Source organism: Saccostrea cucullata, unplaced genomic scaffold (assembly GCF_032062105.1).
Source record: "Saccostrea cucullata isolate Sc308-1 unplaced genomic scaffold, CSIRO_AGI_Scuc_v1 ctg2707, whole genome shotgun sequence".
Taxonomy (NCBI): Eukaryota; Metazoa; Mollusca; class Bivalvia; order Ostreida; family Ostreidae; genus Saccostrea; species Saccostrea cuccullata.
Genome location: NW_026937952.1, coordinates 48,399 through 71,925, shown reverse-complemented (window position 1 = coordinate 71,925; position 23,527 = coordinate 48,399). Strand labels below are relative to the sequence as shown.

General features: G+C 34.5%; 1 protein-coding gene across 3 annotated transcripts; it reads right to left on the bottom strand.

Annotated features, from left to right (window-relative positions):
• Positions 1-23,527, bottom strand: LOC134249114 (multiple epidermal growth factor-like domains protein 11). Of its 3 annotated transcripts, none has more exons than XM_062731464.1 (9): positions 23,414-23,527; positions 21,739-21,963; positions 21,135-21,386; positions 20,900-21,037; positions 20,055-20,192; positions 5,409-5,549; positions 2,337-2,477; positions 244-384; positions 1-55 (listed from the first exon to the last, which is right to left on the bottom strand). In XM_062731464.1, exons 1-9 carry the CDS (start codon positions 23,466-23,468, stop codon positions 33-35), a joined length of 1,254 nt encoding a protein of 417 aa, XP_062587448.1. In that variant the 5' UTR covers positions 23,469-23,527; the 3' UTR covers positions 1-32. The 3 variants fall into 3 exon arrangements, 2 of the variants coding, with proteins under 2 accessions (XP_062587448.1, XP_062587449.1); XM_062731465.1 differs by having other exon boundaries at positions 244-372; XR_009988220.1 differs by lacking the exon at positions 1-55 and adding an exon at positions 717-823 and having other exon boundaries at positions 309-384.

The following is a 23,527-nucleotide window of genomic DNA, read 5'->3' as shown; positions in this document are numbered from 1 at the left end:
TATCACGTAAAACATGAAAGAAATACTGAAAATTACCTTCCATGTCCTGCATTTACTAAAATAAAGAAATATACATGTACATAATAAAAAGAAGCATTAATTTTCTTTAACTTGTTGCAATTTCAGAGATGTTTGTACTTAGTATTTTCGTCTTGTTCATTTCAAAATGCACATATACATATGATTGTATACATAAAATGAATAAACATTCATTTTATTTTTTGTTTTAAGTTAGATACTCACATTTCTTCCTTCGGCGAACGATATAAATAATGACGTTGCTAATTAAAACAATGAACAAGGTTACCACGGAGTTGACAATGATAGTGGTGAACATATTTGAGCTCTCCGCGGCACAAGGGCAGAGATTTCCTGAAGCAAGAACTATAAATACTAATTAAAATTGTAACCAGGTATCTTTTTTCATTCGTAAAACCTTAAGGGGAAATGCTGACACAAGTTCTTGTAAGAAATCTTTCATTCACATTATTCAGTTACAAAACGAAGAACTATGAGCCTTGTTATTACCCAGAAAACCAATATAGATGCATATGCAACTAGGAATCAAACGAAATTCAACATTTTATTCTTGTTCTGTGAGATGATAGAACTTATCTAATATATCCAAAATGTATGACTGGTGAGTGTTCATACTGTGTGAAGACTGTAAACATGAAAGCAACCGTAAAATTAATACAAAGAATTTTCGAACCTACTATTGCTTTTTTTTTCGAGGAATCTGAATCTCGCAAGGTAATTGACCATAACATTCTTCACAGTTGTGACTGAAGAATGATTGAACACACGAGTTCGGAGGTTTTAACTGTAAAAAAAAAAATCTGGAAAAAATCATATTCTCAGCTGAAAAGAGAGGCCCATGGGCCACATCGCTCACCTGAGCACTAAGAGTAAGAAAAAGTAGAAAATGGTTTTTTATTGTAAAGTTTAAATCCAAAAGTAGTCCCATGACCAATTATGGATTTGCTATTTTTTAGAAAATGATTTTTAAAGAATTTTCCTATATATATCTTTGAAAACTTTGGTCGGCCATTTTGGACCCGCCTTACCCCCGGGGGTCATGATTTGAACAAATTTGAATCTACACTACCTGAGCATGCTTCCATATAAATATGATGAATTATGGCTTTGTCATTCTTGAGAAGAAGATTTTTAAAGAAATTTCCTATATATTTCTATGTAAAACTTTGGTCGGCCATTTTGGCCCCGCCCTACTCCCGGGGGTCATGATTTGAACAAACGTGAATCTACACTACCCGAGGATGTTTCTCCATAAGTTTCATCTTTCCTGGCACAGTGGTTCTTGAGAAGAAGATTTTTAAAATATGCCACCAAATTTTCATTTATTCCCAATTATCTCCCCTTGAATGAGGCCCTTCATTTGAATAAACTTGAATTCCCTTCACCCAAGGATACTTTGTGGCAAGTTTGGTTGAAATTGGCCCAGCGGTTCTTGAGAAGAAGTCGAAAATGTGAAAAGTTTACAGACAGACATACACCAGACAAAATGTGATCAGAAAAGCTCAGATGAGCTTTCAGCTCAGGTGAGCTAAAAAAAAGAATGGCACCTAAAAAAAATATCTGGGTTTGGCGTCTTAAGAAGCATGTTCTTAAAATAAAATAAGTTTAATCTTCAAACTCTTCAATATGAAATTGTACATTTTAAAATTGCTTACATGGATCTTAAGTACTTTGTGAAACTTAAAGTAAATTCTCTTCAGCAGATATTTTGAGATTTTTGTGATACTGTAAATTATATACAATACAAAACAAAGTTAATCTATCATCTGACTTCGGCCTGAAACGTCATTTTATTGTTATATTGTTATTTTTACCATATATACAAACTTCCGACTCCTAAAAAAATAAGGCAAGTTTAAAATATTTTAATGAACTTTAAAAACTAATGATTTTCAATGAGAATTTAATGAGAAAATTCCGCTAAGTAAAAAATATGTTTAAAAAGTTAATTCAGAGAGTTATTTTGAAAGATATTTAACCAGATTTTTTTTTCTTATCCTGGCTTTTTTAAATTCTACTTTGATCAATCTTGCATTTATTTGCCCAATTCAAAAATACGTTACCTTACAAAACCAGGAAAAAGTTGCTCAAAGTCAAGTGATCATCGCGATGTCAAGTGTTATCTATGTTTAATTACATTATTTTTTTCAGGAAAAAAAAGGTTTTGTTTCATCCCTGGTAAGTGTGCACGTAGTTTATAAGCCAATGATTTAACTTATTTTCTTTCTTCAGACCAAGGTTATCTCTGACAAAATAACATAATTCCGTCTTCACTGATTGTATTGTTAACACCGTACCTGTCTCACATAACCTCCCCGTCCATCCATACTGACACCCTCCATCACATTCCCCTGTTACACTGTTGCAGCTGTTTGGTAACCGACAATTGTTGCTGCATTTTTGTGTACAGTTCTCACCGAAGTAGCCCTTGCCACATCCTTGGAAATCAAGAAAAGTACATTTTTAGTTAATTAAATTTATTAAAGAGTATTAAGTTTACCTCTTATAGTTCTTTTCTTCTTAACCATTTCCAGGAGGCATATAATACAATGTAGTTATACATAATGCCATCGATAAACAAGAGGCCCATTGACCACATCGCTCACTTGAGCACTGTAGTTCGGGAAAAAGCAGAAATCAGCTTATTACTGAAAATTTTAAACCCATAAGTGGTCCTAAGCAATCCTTAAAAGGGAAAGGGTATGATTTGAACAAACATGAATCTACACTAAATAGGGATGATTGCATATTTCTTTGGCTACAGTTGTACCTGTGGCTTTATTGCCCTTTACATTTGGACTTACATTGTGCCCCCCCCCCCCCCCAGGGTGATGACTTAGACAAACTTGAATCTACACTACCTAAGAATGCTTCTATGTATATGACTAATCATGGCTTTGTCATTCTTGAAAAGAAGATTTTAAGGAATTTTTCTATGTAAAACTTGGATTCCATGTTGTGACCCCGCCCTATATACGTACTCCTAGAGGTCAGGATTTGAACAAACTTCAGTCTATATGTACACTACCTAAGGATGCTTCCATATAAATATGAATTATCATGGCAATGCTGTTCTTATTTTTAAAGATTTTTTTTTCATATATTTCTATGTGAAACTTTGGTCAGCCATTGTAGCCCTACCCTACCCCCGGGAATCATGATATGAACAAAATTGAATTTACACTACCTACGTGTAGGTGCTTTCCTATAAGTTTCATCTTTCCTGACACAGTGTTTCTTGAGAAGATTTTTTAAAAATGTTCCTATATATTTCTATGTGAAAATTTGTTCGGCCATTGTGGCCCCGCCCTTCCCCCGGGGGTCATGATTTAAACAAGTCTGAATCTACACTACCTGTTTCCATATAAATATGATCATTCATGCCTTTGCTATGCTTGAGAAGACGATTTTTAAAGAATGTTCCTATATATTTCTATGTGAAAATTTGATCGGCCATTGTGGCCCCGCTATACCCCCGGGGGTCATGATTTGAACACATCTGAATCTACACTACCTGAGGATGTTTCCATATAAATATGATCAATCATGCCTTTGCTATTCTTGAGAAGATTTTTAAAGAATGTTCCTATATATTTCTATGTAAAACTTTGATCAGCCATTGTGGTCCCGCCCTATCCCCGGGGGTCATGATTTGAATAAACTTGAATCTACACTACCTGAGAATGCTTCCCTACAAGTTTTATCTTTCCTGGCACAGTGGTTCTTGAGCAGCAGATTTTTAAAGAATGTTCCGATATATTTCTATGTAAAACTTTTGATCGGCCATTGTGGCCCCGCCCTATCCCCGGGGGTCATGATTTGAATAAACTTGAATCTACAGTACCTGAGGATGCTTCAATACAAGTTTCATCTTTCCTGGCACAGTGGTACTTGAGAAGAAGATTTTTAAAACAAACCACCAAACAAAGAAGATGGGCGCATTTGGCGTGTCATCTGCAGAAATCATTTGTACGAAACATTTATGGTTTAAATGTCGATGATTTGGTTGGCTGAACATAGCTGGACAGATTTTGCAAACACGTCCATAGGTTTTTTTATTCATTTAGTTTGAAAGACCTATTCAGATTGTAACATTTATGTCCGTTTTTCCTAGGGGGTACTATAACATAGGAAGGTTTCACAAAAAATAAACACCTAAAATATTTAATGCATAGATGCATGATACGTGCACATGTTACAGTATATTACATGTATAGAATACTTAGAAGATCGGAATTGATTTCGCTCGAGAACCAAATTGAAAAAAAATTTATCTGATTCAAAAGTTTAATACATCGGTACATATAACGAAACTGACAAAATAAATGGTTGTTTGCATAAAGAAAAAAATTAACGCCCCATGCCAGGTTCGAACCAAAAACATTTCGCTTTGAGTGCACTGAACAGGTACATGTAGCCCAACTTACTGGAGAGAAGACCCTGATATAGAATTTTTTTTTAGTAAAACATGTTTTAAAATGTACAAATTTATACCAAATGTCTGATCTGGCCAATTTTCAAGTTATTTTTCAGCAAATCAAAGCTCAATTTCGGGAAAATATTTTCCTTTCCTGTTGCACAGGAACTTGATAAATAAAAAATTGTTAAATTTTCATGTGACATGTCGATAAAATTTTCACTTTTCAATTACGCCCAGATTCCTGCCGAATGCCAATCAAAAGCGCCCACGTTCTTTTGGCTTACTTTGGCGTTTTGATTATAGTCCGCTAAAATTTTAATCGCTAAAATAGTCAGTACTCTTTTAAGAATTCATCTCCAAAGAGTTGAAACCTTGTGCCAGTTAAAATACATTACGATTAAATCATTGGTATAACTTTGAGCAGACAAAACGCCAAATTTTACACCCGCCAAGAGAACCCGCTATACGATATTCCTGAATTATCTCCCCTTGAATAAGGGCGTGGCCCTTCATTTGAACAAACTTGAATTCCCTTCACCTAAGAATACCTTGTGCCAAGTTTGGTTGAAATTGGCCCAGTGGTTCTTCAGAAGAAAATGAAAATGTGAAAAGTATAGGACGACAACAACGACGACTACAACATAAACGACGAAGACGACAGACAACGGACAAGTTTTGATCAGAATAGCTCACAGGAGCATTCGGCTCAGGTGAACTAAAAAAAATATTTGTTGCCCTCTCCCGACCGACTAATTATTTCCCAACTCAAACGATTTTTTTTTCATTTTGTTCAATTTTTCCGTCGATAATAAGGTTTTATATTATCGCTGATACGTATGTCCGTAGTTTATAAGCCAATGTTTTAACTTATTTTCTTCCTTCAGATCAAGGTTATCTCTGACAAAATAACATAATTCCGCCTTCACTGTTTGTATTGTTAACACTGTACCTGTCTCACATAACCTCCCCGTCCATCCATACTGACACCCTCCATCACATTCCCCTGTTACACTGTTGCAGCTGTTTGGTAACCGACAATTGTTGCTGCATTTTTGTGTACAGTTCTCACCGAAGTAGCCCTTGCGGCATCCTTGGAAATGATGAAAAGTACATTTTTAGTAAATTAAATTTATTTCAGAGTCTTAAGTTTACCTCTTATAGTTCTTTTCTTATTAACTATTTCCATGAGACATATAAAACAATGTAGTTATACATAATGTCATCTATAAAAAATGTTTGGTTGCCCTCTCCCGACCGGCTAATTTTTCCCAACTCAAACGATATTTTTTTTTTCATTTTATTCAACTTATCAGTCGATAAATATGCTGACATTTTCTATGAAAAACATCCTCACCTACCTACCGCCTCATTAATTTTATTCTGGAGTCGGTAGAGGGCACGCAAACATTATTTTGAAGAGGACTTAAACTGATATATGGTATAAATTTTATATTGTTATAACTTTATTCATTTATTATTTCTTTTTGTATTTAAAAAATGAATATATTTAAAAGAAATTTATATTATTGTTTTCACGGCAACACCATTGTACAAAAAAAAAAAAAAACAAGAGGCCCACGGGATTTTTAAGTCATCTCAGTAACATGTCAACTTTCCAGCAATTGATTTTAAAAAGGCCATGAAATTCAAAATTTTGAAAGAGGCACCATAATTTATGATAACTATTCACTTAGCATGCTTACTTTGCTTACTTAATACCCAGAGGTAGATCATATTAACGAAGAGAAAATGCATTTCCACTTATAACCAACAGTTGCGCACCCCAACCCACAGGAACCCCAGTTACTGACCCTTGGGTCACATATTTTAAAATGTTGGGAAATTTTATTTCATCATAAATGGTTGATTAAAACCAAAGAGCATATTTCGAAGCATTAATTGATTTTCAAACCATGTATCCCCCACCCCCGCGGTACCCCTAATCTAAGGGCACTGAAATAAACCATTTTGGAACAGGCACGTTTCTTCATCATAAATAAGAACCTAGATCATTTGCTTAATACCCATGAGCAACGGAAAAAAAATTTCTAAAGAATTAATGCATTTTCAATATATAATCATAAGAGACCCGCCCTAACACCAGAACCCTCGGCCCAGGGACCATGGAATTCAGCAACATCACTTACATCAGCTGTTTGTCACGTGACACGTTAAAATTAGAAACAAAATGTACGACAACAAAGATCGTAAAAGTTCAACGATATACGAATAATTGTTGACTATGAAATTGATTGTATTTTGTTAAGGACAAAATCCTTAATCCGAGAAGTGCTGGGAGCAACTTTCTCATTCTAAGGAATAATATAAAATTTAGCCGTCTTTTAAAAAACTTCGTACAGTAAGATTATACGCATTGAAATAATGTGAAACAAGAGGCCCAGGGGCCTTGAATCGCTCTTCTGATAAATTGTACAATCTATCACGTCTATTAGAAGCCTCCAACTCTATTAGTATCATAAGACCCAAAATGCATCAACTTACAAAGTTTGATAATATTTAGCCAGTTAAGACTGAAGATATTATAATATAATTATAAAATACCATAAGTAGGTCACAGTGACCTACATTTTGATTGAAAATATTCCAAAGTAGGCCATGACCTACTTTTTGGTCAACATTCTCTGAAAACCCAAGATGCATCATCTGACAAAGTTTGAAGATTCTAAACCAATTAGTACCAAAGATAATTAAATATAGCCATCAAATGTTAAAAGTAGGTCACGGTGACCTACATTTTGGTTGACGTTTCCAAAAACCCAAGATGCCTAAGCTGACAAAATTTGATGATTCTAAGCCGATAAGTACCTGAGATATTCAAAAGTAGGTCACCGTGACCTACTTCTTGTTGGACATTCAATGAAACCCTAAGATGCCTCAACTGACAAAGTTTGATAATTCCGAGCCAGTAAGTACCAGATATAATTAAATATAGCCATAAAATGTCAAAAGTAGGTCACAGTGACCCACTTTTTGGTCGACGTTCTCCGAAAACCAAAGATGCCTAAACTGACAAAGTTTGATGATCTAAGCTAATACCTGAGATATTCAAAAGTAGGTCACTGTGACCTACTTTTTGATCGACATTCTCCGAAAACCCAAGATGCCTCAACTGGCAAAGTTTGATGATTCTTAGCCAATAAGTGCCTGAGATACTTAAATATAGCCATAAAATGTCAAAAGTAGGTCACCGTGACCTACTTTTTGGTCGACAATCTCCGACAACCCAAGATGCATCAACTGACAAAGTTTGATGATTTTATGTCAATAAGTACTAGAGATACTTAATTATAGCCATTAAATGTCAAAAGTAGGTCACTATGACCTATTTTTTGGTCATCACTCTCCGAAAACCCAAGATGCATCAACTCACAAATTTTGATAATTCTAAGCCAATAAGTACCGGAGATACTTAAATCAAGCCATAAAATGTCAAAAGTAGGTCACCGTGACCTACTTTTTGGTTGTCACTCTCCGAAAACCAAATATGCATCGACTCTCAAAGTTTGTTGATTCTAAGCCAATAAATACCTAAGATACTTAAATATAGCCATAAAATGTCGAAAGTAGGTCATCGTGACCTACATTTTGGTCGACATTTTTCAAAGACCCAAGATGCATCTACTGACCAAGTTTGATGATCGTAGGTCTGAAGGTAATCAAAATATGCATTTTAAACAATTTGAAAACAAATGTCGGCAAAATTCAAAAAAGTAGGCCACAGTGACCTACTTTTTCATAAATATGTTTTAAGGTCCTAAGATACATCAAAGTACAATATTTGATGATTCTAAACCTCCCAATGTCTGAAATAATGGGATTTAATGTTTTTAAAAAGATAAGTTAAAGTTCAAAAAGTAGGTCACGGTGACCTACTTTTAAGTTGACATTGATTGAGGACCCAAGATGCATCAACTGACAAAGTTTGATGATCATAGGCCTTAAAGTGTCCAAAATATGCCTTCAAATCAATTTGAAAACAAATCACGGTGACCTACTTTTGAGTAACATGATGTGAAGTCGTAAGATGCATGAACTTACAAGATTTGATGATCCTAGTCCTTATAATAAGCAAAATATACACGTTTTTTTAAATTGTAAATTTAGGCCAACTTTGAAGTGACCTTTGCCCCAGGGTGATTCCCCGTGCAAATTTTAATTTTTGACATATCCTGATTCTTGTATGTAAGTTTGGTGAAAATCTGCACGGTGGTTATAGAGAAGAAGATTTTTTAGCAACCAGTACTTTTGGTTTTGTTTTCCTGATTATCTCCCCTTGTTTAAGGGTCCCAACCCTTATTTAATATAAATGGTAGCCCTTGGGCCAAGGATACCCTGTGGCAAATTTGGTACTGATTGGCCAAGGGGTTCTTGAGTTATGGCCCATATTCTAAAAAGTTTACGCACACCGCACAAATGGCCATAGCATTAGCTCTTTGAGCCTTTGGCTCAGAAGAGCTAATTACGGAAAAAAGCAACAGCGCACCCATTAGGACAACTGGTTCAAACCTGCTGAGGGAGACCCCCCCCCCCCCTCCCCCAAAGAAGCTGTGATTTCATTGTGAAAAAAAATCATATTCCAATTATAACAAGAGGCCCAGGGGCCACAGCGCTCACCTGAGCACATCGGGCTTGAATTTATCCCCCCCCCCTCCAGGCGTTCATCATTTGAACAAATTAGAATCTACACTACCTGAGGATGATTCCATATAAATATCACTAATCATAGCTTTGAAGAACTTGAAAAGAAGATTTTAAAAGGTTTCTCTATATATCCCTATGTAAAACTTGGGTCGGCCATTTTGGCCCCACCCTAGCCCCGGGGGTCATGATTTGAACAAAATTGAATCTACACTACCTGAGGATGATTCCACATGAGTTTCATCTTTCCTGGCCCAGTGGTTCTGGAGAAAAAGATTTTTAAAGATTTTTTCTATATATTCCTATGTAAAACTAGGGTCGGCCATTTTGGCCCCATCCTTGCCCGGGGGGTCATGATTTGAACAAACTTGAATCTACACTACCTGAGGATGATTCCACATGAGTTTCATCTTTCCTGGCCCAGTGGTTCTGGAGAAAAAGATTTTTAAAGATTTTTTCTATATATTCCTATGTAAAACTAGGGTCGGCCATTTTGGCCCCATCCTTGCCCGGGGGGTCATGATTTGAACAAACTTTAATCTACACTACCTGAGGATGATTCCACATGAGTTTCATCTTTCCTGGCCCAGTGGTTCTGGAGAAGAAGATTTTTAAAGATTTTTCCTATATATTCCTATGTAAAACTTGGGTCGGCCATTTTGGCCCCACCCTTGCCCCGGGGGTCATGATTTGAACAAACTTGAATCTACACTACCTGAGGATGCTTCCACATGAGTTTCATCTTTCCTGGCCCAGCGGTTCTGGAGAAGAAGATTTTTTTAAAATGCCATTAATTTTTAACAAATTCATGATTATCTCCCCTTGGAAAAGGGCGCGGCCCTTCATTTGAACAAACTTGAATCCCCTTCACCCACGGATACTCTGTGCCAAGTTTGAATGAAATTAGCCCAGTGGTTCTTGAGAAGATGAAAATGTGAAAAGTTTACGACAACAACAACAACGACGACGCCGACGACGACGACGACGACAGACAACGGACAAATTTTGATCAGAAAAGCTCACTTGAGCCTTCGGCTCAGGTGAGCTAAAAACAATGATATTTCAATAAATACTTAAAAACACCTCGAACAAGCCAGGCGCGTAGCATCGTTTTTGAAAGTGGGGAGGGGGGGGGGGGGCAGCCAGAGAATTTTTTTTTTGATTTCCTAAAAATGTTGACAAGCAAAAAAAAAGGAAAAAGTTGCCCTAAACCGTAAATCCTATTTGGTTGGGGGGAGGGGGGGTATTGGTAAACTTTTTTTCAGTGTCAACTACTTTCAGTAACATTCTAATACTACATTTTCGGTACATCACTCAAAGTGGGTGGGTGGGGGGGGGGGGGCAACCAGCCCCCCCCCCCCCCCCTGTTGCTACGCCCCTGCAAGCCCCTGTGCACCAAGATGCAATTTTTTAACTTCATTAAGAGGGAAAAATGTGAAATCATGCTGGTTTGAACATCTAAAACATGCTACGCTAAAGTATACAGTGTTATGTAAAGAGATTGTATCTTACTTGATGTAAGTCTACATGATAATTTTTATTGTGAAATGTACCGGGGAGAGTAAGGGCAGAGGCCCCTTCAGGTGTCACAACTTTCAAAGCAGAGGAATCTCGGTTCACATGCTCGGAAGCCAATAAAATGGAGAGAAAAAAGTAAACATACATTTACTTAGCATTTGTAATAGCAATATTTAACTCTTGTCTTCATTATGTTTTATATCTTGGCCTTTTTTTCTTCTTCCACACTGCAAATCCTCGCCCAATTGGATAAGTTTCTCACCAAATCATTAATTTAACACTACAATGCATACATATTGTACCTTCAAGCGCTAGAGAGTAATCCAAAGGGAGTACAGTGTAATTGGGAAGCATAAAATGCAGAAATAATGATTATTCACCTTTGAATGTCTTTTACACATATTATTTTCCCACCAATTTTTAAAATGTTTTAATATAATCAGATATCGACCATTCATGTTTTATTCTTGCTTCGTTTGTAAATGGCTGCATATTTTGTTTTAAGTCTTTAAAAACTGAGCAAAATTTACCATATTTTTTATACTTTGAAAAACATAACATGACCACTTAGGAGTGTGAAATTAAAATTTAACCATAAACATTGTTTTTTGAATCTCTAGTATTCGATTATAAAAATAAACACAAATTTTAGATATCTCTTTTCATATCTGTACATGGTTTTTCACGAAAAGTACAGAGTTTCAAAATTTACAATAATGAGAAACTTCGTAACCCATTTCCATGGCAACCAAGGTTATTATTCAATAACTATAAATAGATTTGACTTTCACTCACACATCTGTATTAAATTTTGACAGAAAAATCCAAATCTGTAACTATGTGTGGCCAACCAATTTTGATAATTACTGAGAATTGGTCTCAATTTCCTCACACTATGTTGCCATGGTTACTAAATAAAAGAAATCTTGCCAAATTTTCCAAAATGCGTCTCTTCTCTATTTCTGGTTTAATTCAGCAAGGCTACACTTAAATACATTACTTAGAACAATAGTTTGTTTTATGCCCCGGTAATTGTGGATTCGAGGGTATATAGTTTTTGCCCATTCCGTCCGTCCGTCTGTTTGTCTGCAAAAACTTGAACATTGCTCAAAACTTTTCATTGGTTAGAGCTATGACTTTCATATTTGTCAAGTGTATTCCTTGGGACAAGATCTTTCTTTGGATACAAAAATGTTTTTGACCCTAACTTTGAATGAAATTTGACTCTATTTTGCAAGAATTATCCAAACTTCAACCTTGGTCATAACCTTTGAACAGTTGGTGCTAGAGCTCTTATATTTCAGATGTGAATTCCGTAAGGAGTCGGACCTAGTCCTCTTTGGACACGTGTTGAAAGAGAGTGGCCCCACATAGACCACTCTGCTGATTTACATCGTGCCTTGCCGAAGTCAATCAAATAACATTTTTGCCATCATAGATAGATATGATTGCGAAATCATTTTTATACAAAGTTACTTGCTAACAATTCTATGTTCATAAATTTATGTATAGACTAGCATGACTAGTACATACTAACATTGTGCTTAGTAATGAGTATTTTCACTTACCCCCCCCCCCTCCCCCCCGAAAAAATATTTTTTTAAAGTTTTAATTTAACCTTTCACCCCTACCACGCTCAAAACCCCACTCCTATATTTTAACAAATGTTCTCATTTTACTTTCTATTGTGTATTTATGTTCCGTTTGTTTGTACATTTTTTTTATTTTTTATATGTTGAGAGATGCTCATAACATTGCGGTACTTTACGCGGACCAATACTTCTTGTTCCCTTATCCAGTCATCACCATTTCATCTTATTTCATATTACCCCACCTGACCCGATTTCAACATTTCTAAACATGTACATCAATTTATTCTGCCTCTAAAAGATTTGTAACTTGAATATTACTTGTGGCCGTATTGTTGTTATTATTTAATCCTGTACTGTTTTGTATGTCTGTTTATTCCTCATTTACTATCAATGTTAATTCATGTTATGATATCTCTCTCTACACTCGACTACAGTGTTTTTTCTCATTTTTCATCTTTATTTGTTCAGTTATTTTTCCTATTATATCTAGATCTGTCATTCAACAAGGGGAAATGTTTATTTATAGTTGAAAGTTAACTTAAGGAAACGGATTAATATAAGTTGTTAGAACTTGTTTCCGAATCCTGTATGTATTATCTCCTGTGTATATTTGATGTCTAACTTAAATGAAATAAAGTTTAAACTAACATAACCACAAATAGATCGGCCGCTGCCGATAATGACTAAGTGACCGGCTCGATATGTATGGGCCCACAGATATAGCCAGAGGTCGGACAAATATGGCGGACAAATTCTTTTTACGCATCGTGTTCAGCTTTCATGCAGTCTACTTCTGTGCCAAGATATATTGAAATGAGATAAAGTGTAGAAGTAGCATTTTGAAGACTCGTTATAGACGGAGGACGGGCACCTAACTATCGCATAAGCTATTCTTGTCTGACCAGTAACACTAAAAATCAAAGTTATTACATTTTGACTGGTTGCCTATAATTGATGAATTTGCATATTAAAGACACTTCCATGATAAATAAAAGACGAGACCCCCGTTAGCATCGGACGATGGAAAATGAATGTAATGGCAGTATCCATGTTTTGCTCTGGAAAATTCAAAATATATGTCAGATCAAAAAGTAAAATAGGAGGTGCATTAAATTTCCTTCAGTGGTATGAGAGGAGTTGCGGATAAGAGATGGGTACCCCAAAGCGTAACAGACGGACGGACATACCGATTACTATATACCCTCCCACTTTTCAAGCGGGGGGTACAAAAATATAGAGAAAAACAGCTTTTTTGCTTGTATCTCATTCTATTCAACGATTCAATGCTCTCAAAAGCTTCTTTTGAAATCAGATTTTTATATCACATATCATATTGAAACTGCAATCCATATAAACTAATGATTTAAGTAGTATTTGGAAATTTCTTTTAAGTCTATGATTGTTAAAAATTTTCGACCTAAATCACTGATAGTTGCATTTTGATAATCAGAGAAAATATTTGAATGCCTTGATATATCTCTCTGCCCCAAATTTCACCAATGTTTTAATAAAAATGCCCTACATCGGTTACAGAAAGTTATTGGATAAGTACCTTCCTGTCGAATATTTTTGTTTACACGTGGGGTTTTTTTTGTTCAGCGATCAAGATATTTATTTTAACGAGCTAATATTTGTTCGTTCTTTATAAGCCACTTTCTAACAAACAAGGTGTATATAAATGCACTATTTATTTAATATCCTACCATACAAATTCGTGTTTCCGTAAATTATCTTATCTTGGTAGTTTTTTAACTGCAGAGCCCCTTAAACAATTAATACTTTAAACACCCACGTCTTATCAGTTTTTTATTAAAATTCAATCTGAATGAACAAAATATATACGGTTATATATTAAATTTATTATCTACTAATTAGAAATTAAAACAGCTTGTGCCATAGCTAGGTGTCCATCTGTTTGTCTGTTAATAATTAAAAAAAATGAAATTTAAATCATTTTTTTGATGTGTTTTTAATTTACCATGGCACACAAGTAGACTGATACATACCACAGAATGTCAATTTTGATAAACAGATTTGCAAAATACTTTCGAAACGATTCGCCTTCTACAAAATGTGATCGCATTCAATGGAGAAGATAATGTGCTATCAAATTTCTTCCCCTGCGAAATCAACCTTTACGGGTTTCGTCACAAATCGGCTGAGCATGCCTACCAATATGCTAAGGCAACACGGTGTGGCGACCTCGATGCAGCCAAAAACATCTTAGAAGCGGATGATGCTCTCTCTGCCAAACGTCTCGGTGACAAGGTCAGGATCAACGATCAGTGGTCTTCTACAAGTGAAGCCGTCATGGCCGAAGTTATCGATAATAAGTGCGCTCAAGTTCAGCAGTTCCGAGAAAAACTACGATCGGTCAAAAGAAACGTGATTCTAGCCGAATCTACATACAACGACACCTGGGGGACCGGGCTTAACAAGACAGGAACAGAAAATACCAAGCAGCAAGCGTGGCCGGGTAAAAACCTTTTGGGGCAAATACTCAGCAAACTCGCAAAAAAGATCCGTAAGCGCAAAAAAAGCGATCAATGGAGCAGTCCTCAACAGAAGCAAAACTCAAAACAGAGCAGCAAACAGCGCGACATATCAGTGATGATTAGTGAAATGCGCGCCCGTCAGCAGGAACACGATTCTGCATCCGGAAGTGATATCTCATCCGAGACGGACGGAGATGAGGAAACGTAATGCTCCAATAGACTGCTTCTTTTGAATTCAAACTCATGACTATGATGCCGGTATGTTTATACTTAAATATTTTACTACCATATTATATTTCATTAACCTAGAACATCGATACTATGGACAAACTACAAATTATATCAGTTAATGTAAGGGGGCTTAATTCTGATGAAAAACGTCAAAAATTATATGAATGGCTTAAATTATCTCAATGTGATGTTATTTTATTACAAGAGACACATTTTATTGAAAAAAATGAACATAAATATAATGCCGGATGGCATGGGAAAAGTTTTCATTCATACAGCGATTCGTCACATAGTAAAGGCGTTTCAATATTTTTTAAGAAGAATTTAAGTATCGAAATACTGAATGTGAAAAAATCAATTGATGGTAGAAAAATGTTGTTAAATGTTGAATATGATAATGAAATTTTTACAATTGTAAATATATACGCACCTAACGACATCAACAAAAGAGTTGATTTTTTCAAAAGAGTGCATACATTTATTACCAAAAATTGTTTAAATGAAAACGTAATTCTATGTGGAGATTTTAATTGTCGACTCAATGACAAACAAGACAAAAGTAAAAATTATCTGATTAACCTATTAAAGCAGCTTGATATGGTAGATGTCTGGAATAGAGAACACCCTGATTTGAAAGGCGAAACGTGGTGTAATGCCCAAGATATCCCTTTTAGTAGAATAGACTATATTTTTATGAATAATAATTTCTGTTTTCAAGTAGGTAAAATTATAGTGAGAAAGTTACCAGGTACTCATTCCCGAGGCACAAGAATGAGTGATCATAGATATTTAAAAATGTATTTTAGTATCTCTAAAAATTCAAGAGGTCCGAATTATTGGAAATTAAATGTTTCATATTTAGAGAATAAGGAGTACAAGGAAAATATTGCAAATTTAGTTAATGAAGTAGATAATGTACAAAATCCGATCGACAAATGGGAACTTTTTAAACGTAAAGTTAAAGAATTTTCAATATTTTTCGCAAAAAATAAACGAAAGAATATGAGAGGAAAAATAGCCCTTATTGAAAAAGAGATAGAAAATATGGAAAATAGCCAGTCTAACAACATAAATAATAGAAAACTTAAGGCACTCTACACAAATTTAAATGAACTTTATGACAAAAAAATAAAAGGGGCACAAATAAGATCAAAAGCAAAATGGATAGAGAGCGGCGAAAAAAATACAAAATATTTTTTAAATCTTGAAAAACAAAATCAAACGTCTAATGTAATTAAAGAACTTAAAACGCCTACTGGCGATTTAATAAACACTACAAATTCATTAATCGGAGAAATGAATAATTATTATACGAATCTTTTTAAAACTACAAATATTCCAACCGCTAAGATTTCGAGTTATCTAAGCAATATTGAAGTACCAATGCTGAACGAGAAGGACAAATTAATGTTAGATGAATTCCCTACACTTGATGAATGCAAAAATGCCGTACTTGAAATGAAAGGAGAAAAGTCTCCTGGCTTAGATGGTATACCATGTGAATTCTACCAATGTTTTTGGAACATTATAGGGCCCATTTTTATGACGCACTTAAAGAAATCTTTAAACAAAAAGAAATGACTGAATCTCAAAAGTTGTCTGTGATATCTTTAATACACAAGAAAGGCGAAAAACAATTGTTAAAAAATTATAGACCAATTAGCTTAACAAACACTGATTATAAAATCATAGCTTGTGTTTTAGCTAAAAGGTTACAAAATATATTATCATATACAATCAATAAAAATCAAACGGCTTATGATAAAGGCAGATACATAGGTGAAAATGCTCGGCTAATCTTAGATATTTTTGAATATTGTAATTCCGAGAAGAGAGACGGCATATTATTATTTCTCGACTTTGAAAAAGCTTTCGATTCCGTAGAATGGAACTTTCTTCTTGAAACATTAAAAAAATTTAATATTGGCGATCAATTTATTACATGGGTAGAGATATTATATAAAAACCCTAAATTCAAAATGAAAAATAACGGATGGTTATCTAAAACATGTAATATGACGAGAGGAATCCGACAAGGATGTCCAATATCAGCTTTACTATACTTATTTGTAGCTGAAATTTTATCCATAAAAATCAAAAACGAACCAAATATATCAGGAATTAGTATAAATGATAAAGAAATTATTAATATACAACATGCAGATGACCTAACAGTTGCTCTGAATGACAAGAAATCTCTCGATTTTAGTTTGAAAATTATAAACGAGTTTTGCGATCACGCCGGATCAAAAATCAACATAAACAAGACGGAATGTATCCTGTTAGGGGGGCTCAAAGATATGTATGATGAAATCAACGGTATTAAAGCAACAAATAAAGCAATAAGATGTCTAGGTATTTATATAGGACACGACAAAGAAGAATGCTACAATAAAAATTGGATGAAAATCTACCACGACATTGAAAAGTTATTTGAATCTTGGAAGCGTAGAAAATTAACGGTTTTTGGTAAATCGTGTATAATCAAAACATTTCAAAACTAGTTTATGTTGCATCTGTATTGTGTATACCAAATAAAGAATATATCTGTAAGGTCCAAAGACTTTTATTTAATTTCTTATGGGACAAATCGGAAAGAATCAAACGAAATACATTGATCGGCGATTTAACTGACGGAGGTTTATCAATTACAGATATTGAATGCAAGTTCAAGGCTCTGAAAGCAGCGTGGATACCGCGACTGATATCTTCTAAGGGCACTGTATTTGAAATCTTTGAGAGTTTTTTGAAAAAATCGAATTTAAATCTGAATTACGTCTTACAATTTTCTGAAACTAGTTTAAAAGCGCTTGACAGAATAGGCAAGCTTCCGCTTTTCTACAAACAAATTCTAATCTCATTTAACGAATGTAAAAAAATGTGTAACTTCGAAAATAAGTCACCTAATGATATTTTAAAACAACCCATTTGGAATAACAATAATATCAAAATAAAAGGAGAAACATTATTTTTCAACAACTGGGTCAACAGTAATATTCTCTATTTAAAAGATTTAATAGATGATAACGGAAACATAAAAACACTACAAATGCTTTCCACTGTTATTAAAAGAAAGTCGAACTGGCTTTGTGAATATAAAACTTTATTATCAGCAATTAAACCATTGTGTAAAAAATGTAACTTATCTAATGCCAAATATTTAAACATAAAAAATGAAATGAGATTTCATTTTGCAACAGGGGATTCAAATCTAAATGGTAAGAAATGCCAATTTTTTTATAAAATTTTGATACATAAAAAATTCGTTAAACCGTGTTATCAAATTAAACTTTCTCAAGAGTTTTCAATTCCTGCAAACGACTCAAATCTATGGCAAAATATATACATGAGAAAAATCAAAGATATAAATGACAACAAAGTCGCTGAATTTAATTATAAAATGCTTCATAATATTCTCTGCAACAATACCTATCTAAGTAAATGGATAAAGGACAAGGGGGACAACTGTACTTTATGCAAAACAACTGAAACCACAAAACATTTACTTTTTGAATGTAAAATAGTTGAAAAGATTTGGAAAAAATTAGGAACTTTTTTAACTATGGATATAAAATGGAAACACATCGTTCTTGGCTTTTATCTAGAAAAGAACGATAAGGTTGAATCTTTGAATTTATTAATATCTTTTATAGCGTATAAAATATATAAATACAAAATGTACTGTAGAATTGAATCTCTGAAAGAAACTGAAATAGATTTGTTAAAATATGTCAAAAATGCACTTATTCAATATTCTTCTGTATTACGTCTTTTGAATTGTGATAAACATATTTTTTCAAAATTTGCAGAAACATTAAGAATATGATGTATACATGTACATGTTTTTTGTATTTTTAATTAAGCAGCTACTTTGAGAGAACAGTCTCAAGTAGCATCGTCCACTGGGGAGTGTTTGGACTTTTTGTGGTTTTAGGACCCCGGTGGACCATAATTGCTAGTTCAACTCTGTTTCAGTATATATTTTGTATATTTATACTCTGCAACAATTTGTCTTTAAAAAAACATGATTCCATTATATGTATATGCACTATAAAAAAAATGTTATAATCGAAAACACATCGGATTTACTCTTTATTTTTGTAATAACTTGGCATAAATATGTAAACAATTGATGTATTTAACAACATATAGATTTTCATGTTTCTCTATCATTATTTTTGTTTATGTATTGTTGTTATTTATAAAAAATACTGAATAAAATCTTATTACAAAAAAAAAAAAAAAAAAAAAGATTCGCCTTCTACAATTTTACTCCTCATTGGTTCCTTCAATCCATATTTACACCCTTCACAAATTAATATAAAAAGAACTATAGATGCCTAAAATTCTCAATATGGTCCCCACAAATATGTAGAATTCAAGCACCCGCGACATTGAATGATTTTACAGTATTCCACGTGTATTTTCTGTTGTTGCTCATTTTCAAGAGCATTAGAGACTTTCCGGGTTTCAGTTGGATCTGCTTAATAACATTCTTAAATTTAGCAAAGAAGTGAATATTGGTTATCAATTGTACAGATACATGTATGTAGCCTCAAATCTGGATAAATTCTCGAAAGTGACGTGAAACAACATACAATCAATCAACCAACCTGGATGATAACTTCACTGCACTCTCCATGAATCTTACGAATTACGTATTGTCACCGCCTGTTTGTTATCATGAAAAATGTGTCCAATTGGATTTATTGATAATTACCATTACAATTTGGAGGATTCCATCCCGGTTTACAACCTTCGAGACATTCTCCGTTGAATCTATTGCACTCGTTGTTAGGAACGCAGTTTTCGCTGCATCTTTCCCCGCAATTTTCGCCGTAATATCCAACTTGACATTCTGTTTATTCAGTAGAAAAATGAATATTGTAATACGGAACAATTTTAATATTATTTACAAAATATCTGGTGCATGTATATTGAGATAACGACTAGTATTCAAGCTCGAAAGTCCAGTAAATAATATAAATTTTGGAGCAGAGCAAAAATGGACCTCTTAAACATTAGAGGTGCATGGGATCAGGTGTCATGAAGGAGTGAACAAGATTAATGATATTAGTCTTCAAATGGAAGAACAATTACCCTGCTCGCACGTCGTGCCTTGAAATCCTTCTCCACAACCGTTTAAACATGTACCATTAACATGATGACACGTCTCTCCTTTTCTACAATTACCACATGATGATGAACACCGAGATCCATAACTTCCGGTACTGCATACTTATTATGAAAAATAATACATGTATATATAGTTGTACTTGATGAAACATATGGATATGACATAAGGTACTGTAGATCACTAAATTTTCGCGACACCTTATTTTCGCTAAATAGTCATTGACTCTTGATTAGCGAGATAAAATTTTCACGAATTGTGGTTATTGCTCTATATAATTTAAGGAATGCTATTATACGCGGGCACACTGTCTCGCGTAATTACGCGAAAATAAAGTTCTCGTGAATAAAAAGTGATTTACAGTAATCAAGCTCAAAAGTCCATTTAACGATACAATATAGGAGCAGAGTAAACACATATTCTTGGAACTACATGCTGTTTAAATAAAATCAGTACTGTTTCAGACATGAATGGATAAAGGAGAATATTGGCGGAAAATCTTGTGATTGGATTGATAGGTCATGAGGCTTTACATGTAACAATCCCTCCAAGGTGGCTAATTGTTTAGGCCATCTTAAAAAAAATTTTTGCATACCCTCTACTGAGAAAGAGTAAAATAATTGGAATGTAGGTAGGTGGGAAAATTTTTTCTAAGACAATTTCAACATATTTGTGGACAAAATAAGAAAAATACAAAGAAGACAAAAAAAAAATCGTTTCCTGGAATGTAAAAGTCTTGAGTCGGACCATTCTAGTCAGGCGGTCGGTAGAGAGTAAGCAAACAATTTTTAGGATGGCTAAATATATTTACATTGTTCACAGCGAGATCCCTGGTATCCAGGTACGCAACCGTAACACTCCCCTGTATGTATGTGACATAGGCTGTTCTGGCAGGTATTCGAGCAAGGAAGATTACAATTCTCTCCATAGAATCCTGCACGTTCACAACCTAGAATTTTTTTTTCACGCAGAATTAATTGATAACTTTTGATTTGCTTTCATAAACATTATTTCATTTTAAACTTACGCTCCTCGTGGTTACTTACCGAATACTTGTAGTTCACATAGCTCATTAAAAGCATAGTTGGAATAGTAGCTAGGATATTTCACTCCAGATTTTCTTTCGTTGTAGAATATGACATATTGCCCATGCACAGGGCATTTTGTTGTTTGGTTTTCTGAAGGTGTTCCGTTCACTTTTTGTATCTCATGGAAACAAAGATGACTGTCCTCTCGTGAGGAAGTGTTGGAAACATAAAGGAAGAATCCAGCCAGTCGGGGAACATAGGGACTGGGGTCTGTAACAAATGTAAATTCCAGATAAATTCAATATTTCTTAGTTTCCACAATTCTGAAAGAGTCGAAACTTAAAAGATGGTAAAATAATGAAAAAAAAAATAGCGGCAATAAATGGGTATGATGCATTGTAGAGTTTTTTTTCATAACGAATAGTTTTTGGAAGAATTGGGAATAAAGAATTATGCATCTTGGAAAAGTAAATTGTGTTTCAAATTGAACTGAAATCAAACAAAAACTTGGAGGTGAAGCTTTTATTTATAGTTTATTTTAACAGACAGACAGTAAGACTAACACTTTACTATCGCAGAGGCATTTCAGATCTCTGATTGGTAGAGCTAGAAATACACATACGAGGTAAGTTATCTGTCCTGTAGATAATATTTATGTGGCTGATACTGTACACTCCTTCTAGGTTGACCCACCATGTCGCTGTTGTTTGGCCATTGGCAGAGATTACACATTGTCCCGCATTTGAAGTGAGACTATCATATTTACCGTCAACTGCTTTATCTGCTCCCCATTGATTACTAAAGTAAGGGTGATCTTGATAAGCAGGTTTATTAAGAGCTAAATTTTCTGGAGAAAAAAAAAGAGCATAACAAAATAACTCAGATTAAAAACTATGTGCGTTTTGCTAAAGATGGTGAATTATTTTCCTAATAAATATGCATCATTATCGAGATTAGTCACCAGTTGCTATGTATGGAAGACTTGTTTTCCAAGCTACATGCCACTTTGCACACCTATTTTACTTTTTGATGCGACAAATATTTTTGTTTTCCTATAGTCAACCCTGGACATTGCTATTCTCTCTATGACAAGGCGCGGATCCAGGAACTGAAATAAAAGGGGGCCCTTCAAGTAGGCAGGGGGTCTGGGGGCCGCCTCGAGGGGGTCCAGAAGCGAAGCTCCTGGATTCTACGGATATTTCGTAGGGTAAAAATGAGGTCTACCGAGTAAACATTTTTTTTTTACATTTTCTCGACGAAAGTGTGATTTACGCTAACTTTGACAATTTTAAGGGGAGGGGTGCCCCCCTACTTAAATCACCACTGATGACATTAAAAAGAGTACCCATCTTCGCCCTATATCACTGTATAAAATTAAATGTAACTTCCACATATTCTTCATCATATTTGGCACCTCCTATTTATTTTTTTAATCCGACTCTTATCTCGGGTTTCCTAGATCAAAACATGGACTTGACCATTATAATCATATGGAAGGCGGAGGTATCCTTTTAGAGTGCTCGGAGCTCACAGTACCTCCATTCGCTAGAGCGTCTGCTCTAGACTCGCGAAGAAAGGAGTTAATCCTAAAATCGCGGGTGGGATGTGGAGACCGGTCCTTCGGATGAGAAAGCGTAAATTGAGGTCCGGTGTCGCAGTTGGTGCTGGAAGGAAAAAGATATCTCTCACTGCTCGATGGCCGTACATGTATGTCAAGTGCCAGTCAAGGCTCAAGGTAAGTAGTGGAGTCTAAATACAGGTAAAAAAATTCCGGAGCGGGACGTTAAACAATAAACTAATCTCTGTGGTAACCTGAATGAAATATCAGCTAAGTATATATAAAGATGAAAATACTGTTGTAAACCAACAAGTAAAGGAACCCACATATTTATAATGTTGCATCTATATAGAAAATTCATTTTGGAAATTAAATGCAGAAGTCAAATTTACTTTCAATTCATTTTGTTTTCATACAGTAACATAGAAAATCACACGGAAATACTTAAAAGATCTTTGAAGCGAAATTTTTTATAAATAACAATTACACATTGCAGTTGTGTCGGAATTAATAAATACATATACCTTTGTTATTTCGATCGAAAATACACTTACCCAGTATATGTACCTAAACTCGATAATGTTTGAAAGTATAAATCAGTCCTCAGGTGGAGTTACTATATTACTATCCGTACAATAATATACACATTTCCACAGTGACTCTACATATTCTAAAAAAAAAAATCATTAAACACTGTTAAAGCAGGCGAATAAGTGCATATAACGACAGTATTTCTTACCGTAAGCCAAAGAAAAAATCCTTAATAAACTTATAAAGCAAATGTACAAAGACATTGTTCTGTAATGTTCCGTTAACCATGAAAGAAAAAATCGGGACAGGAAACTTTTACACA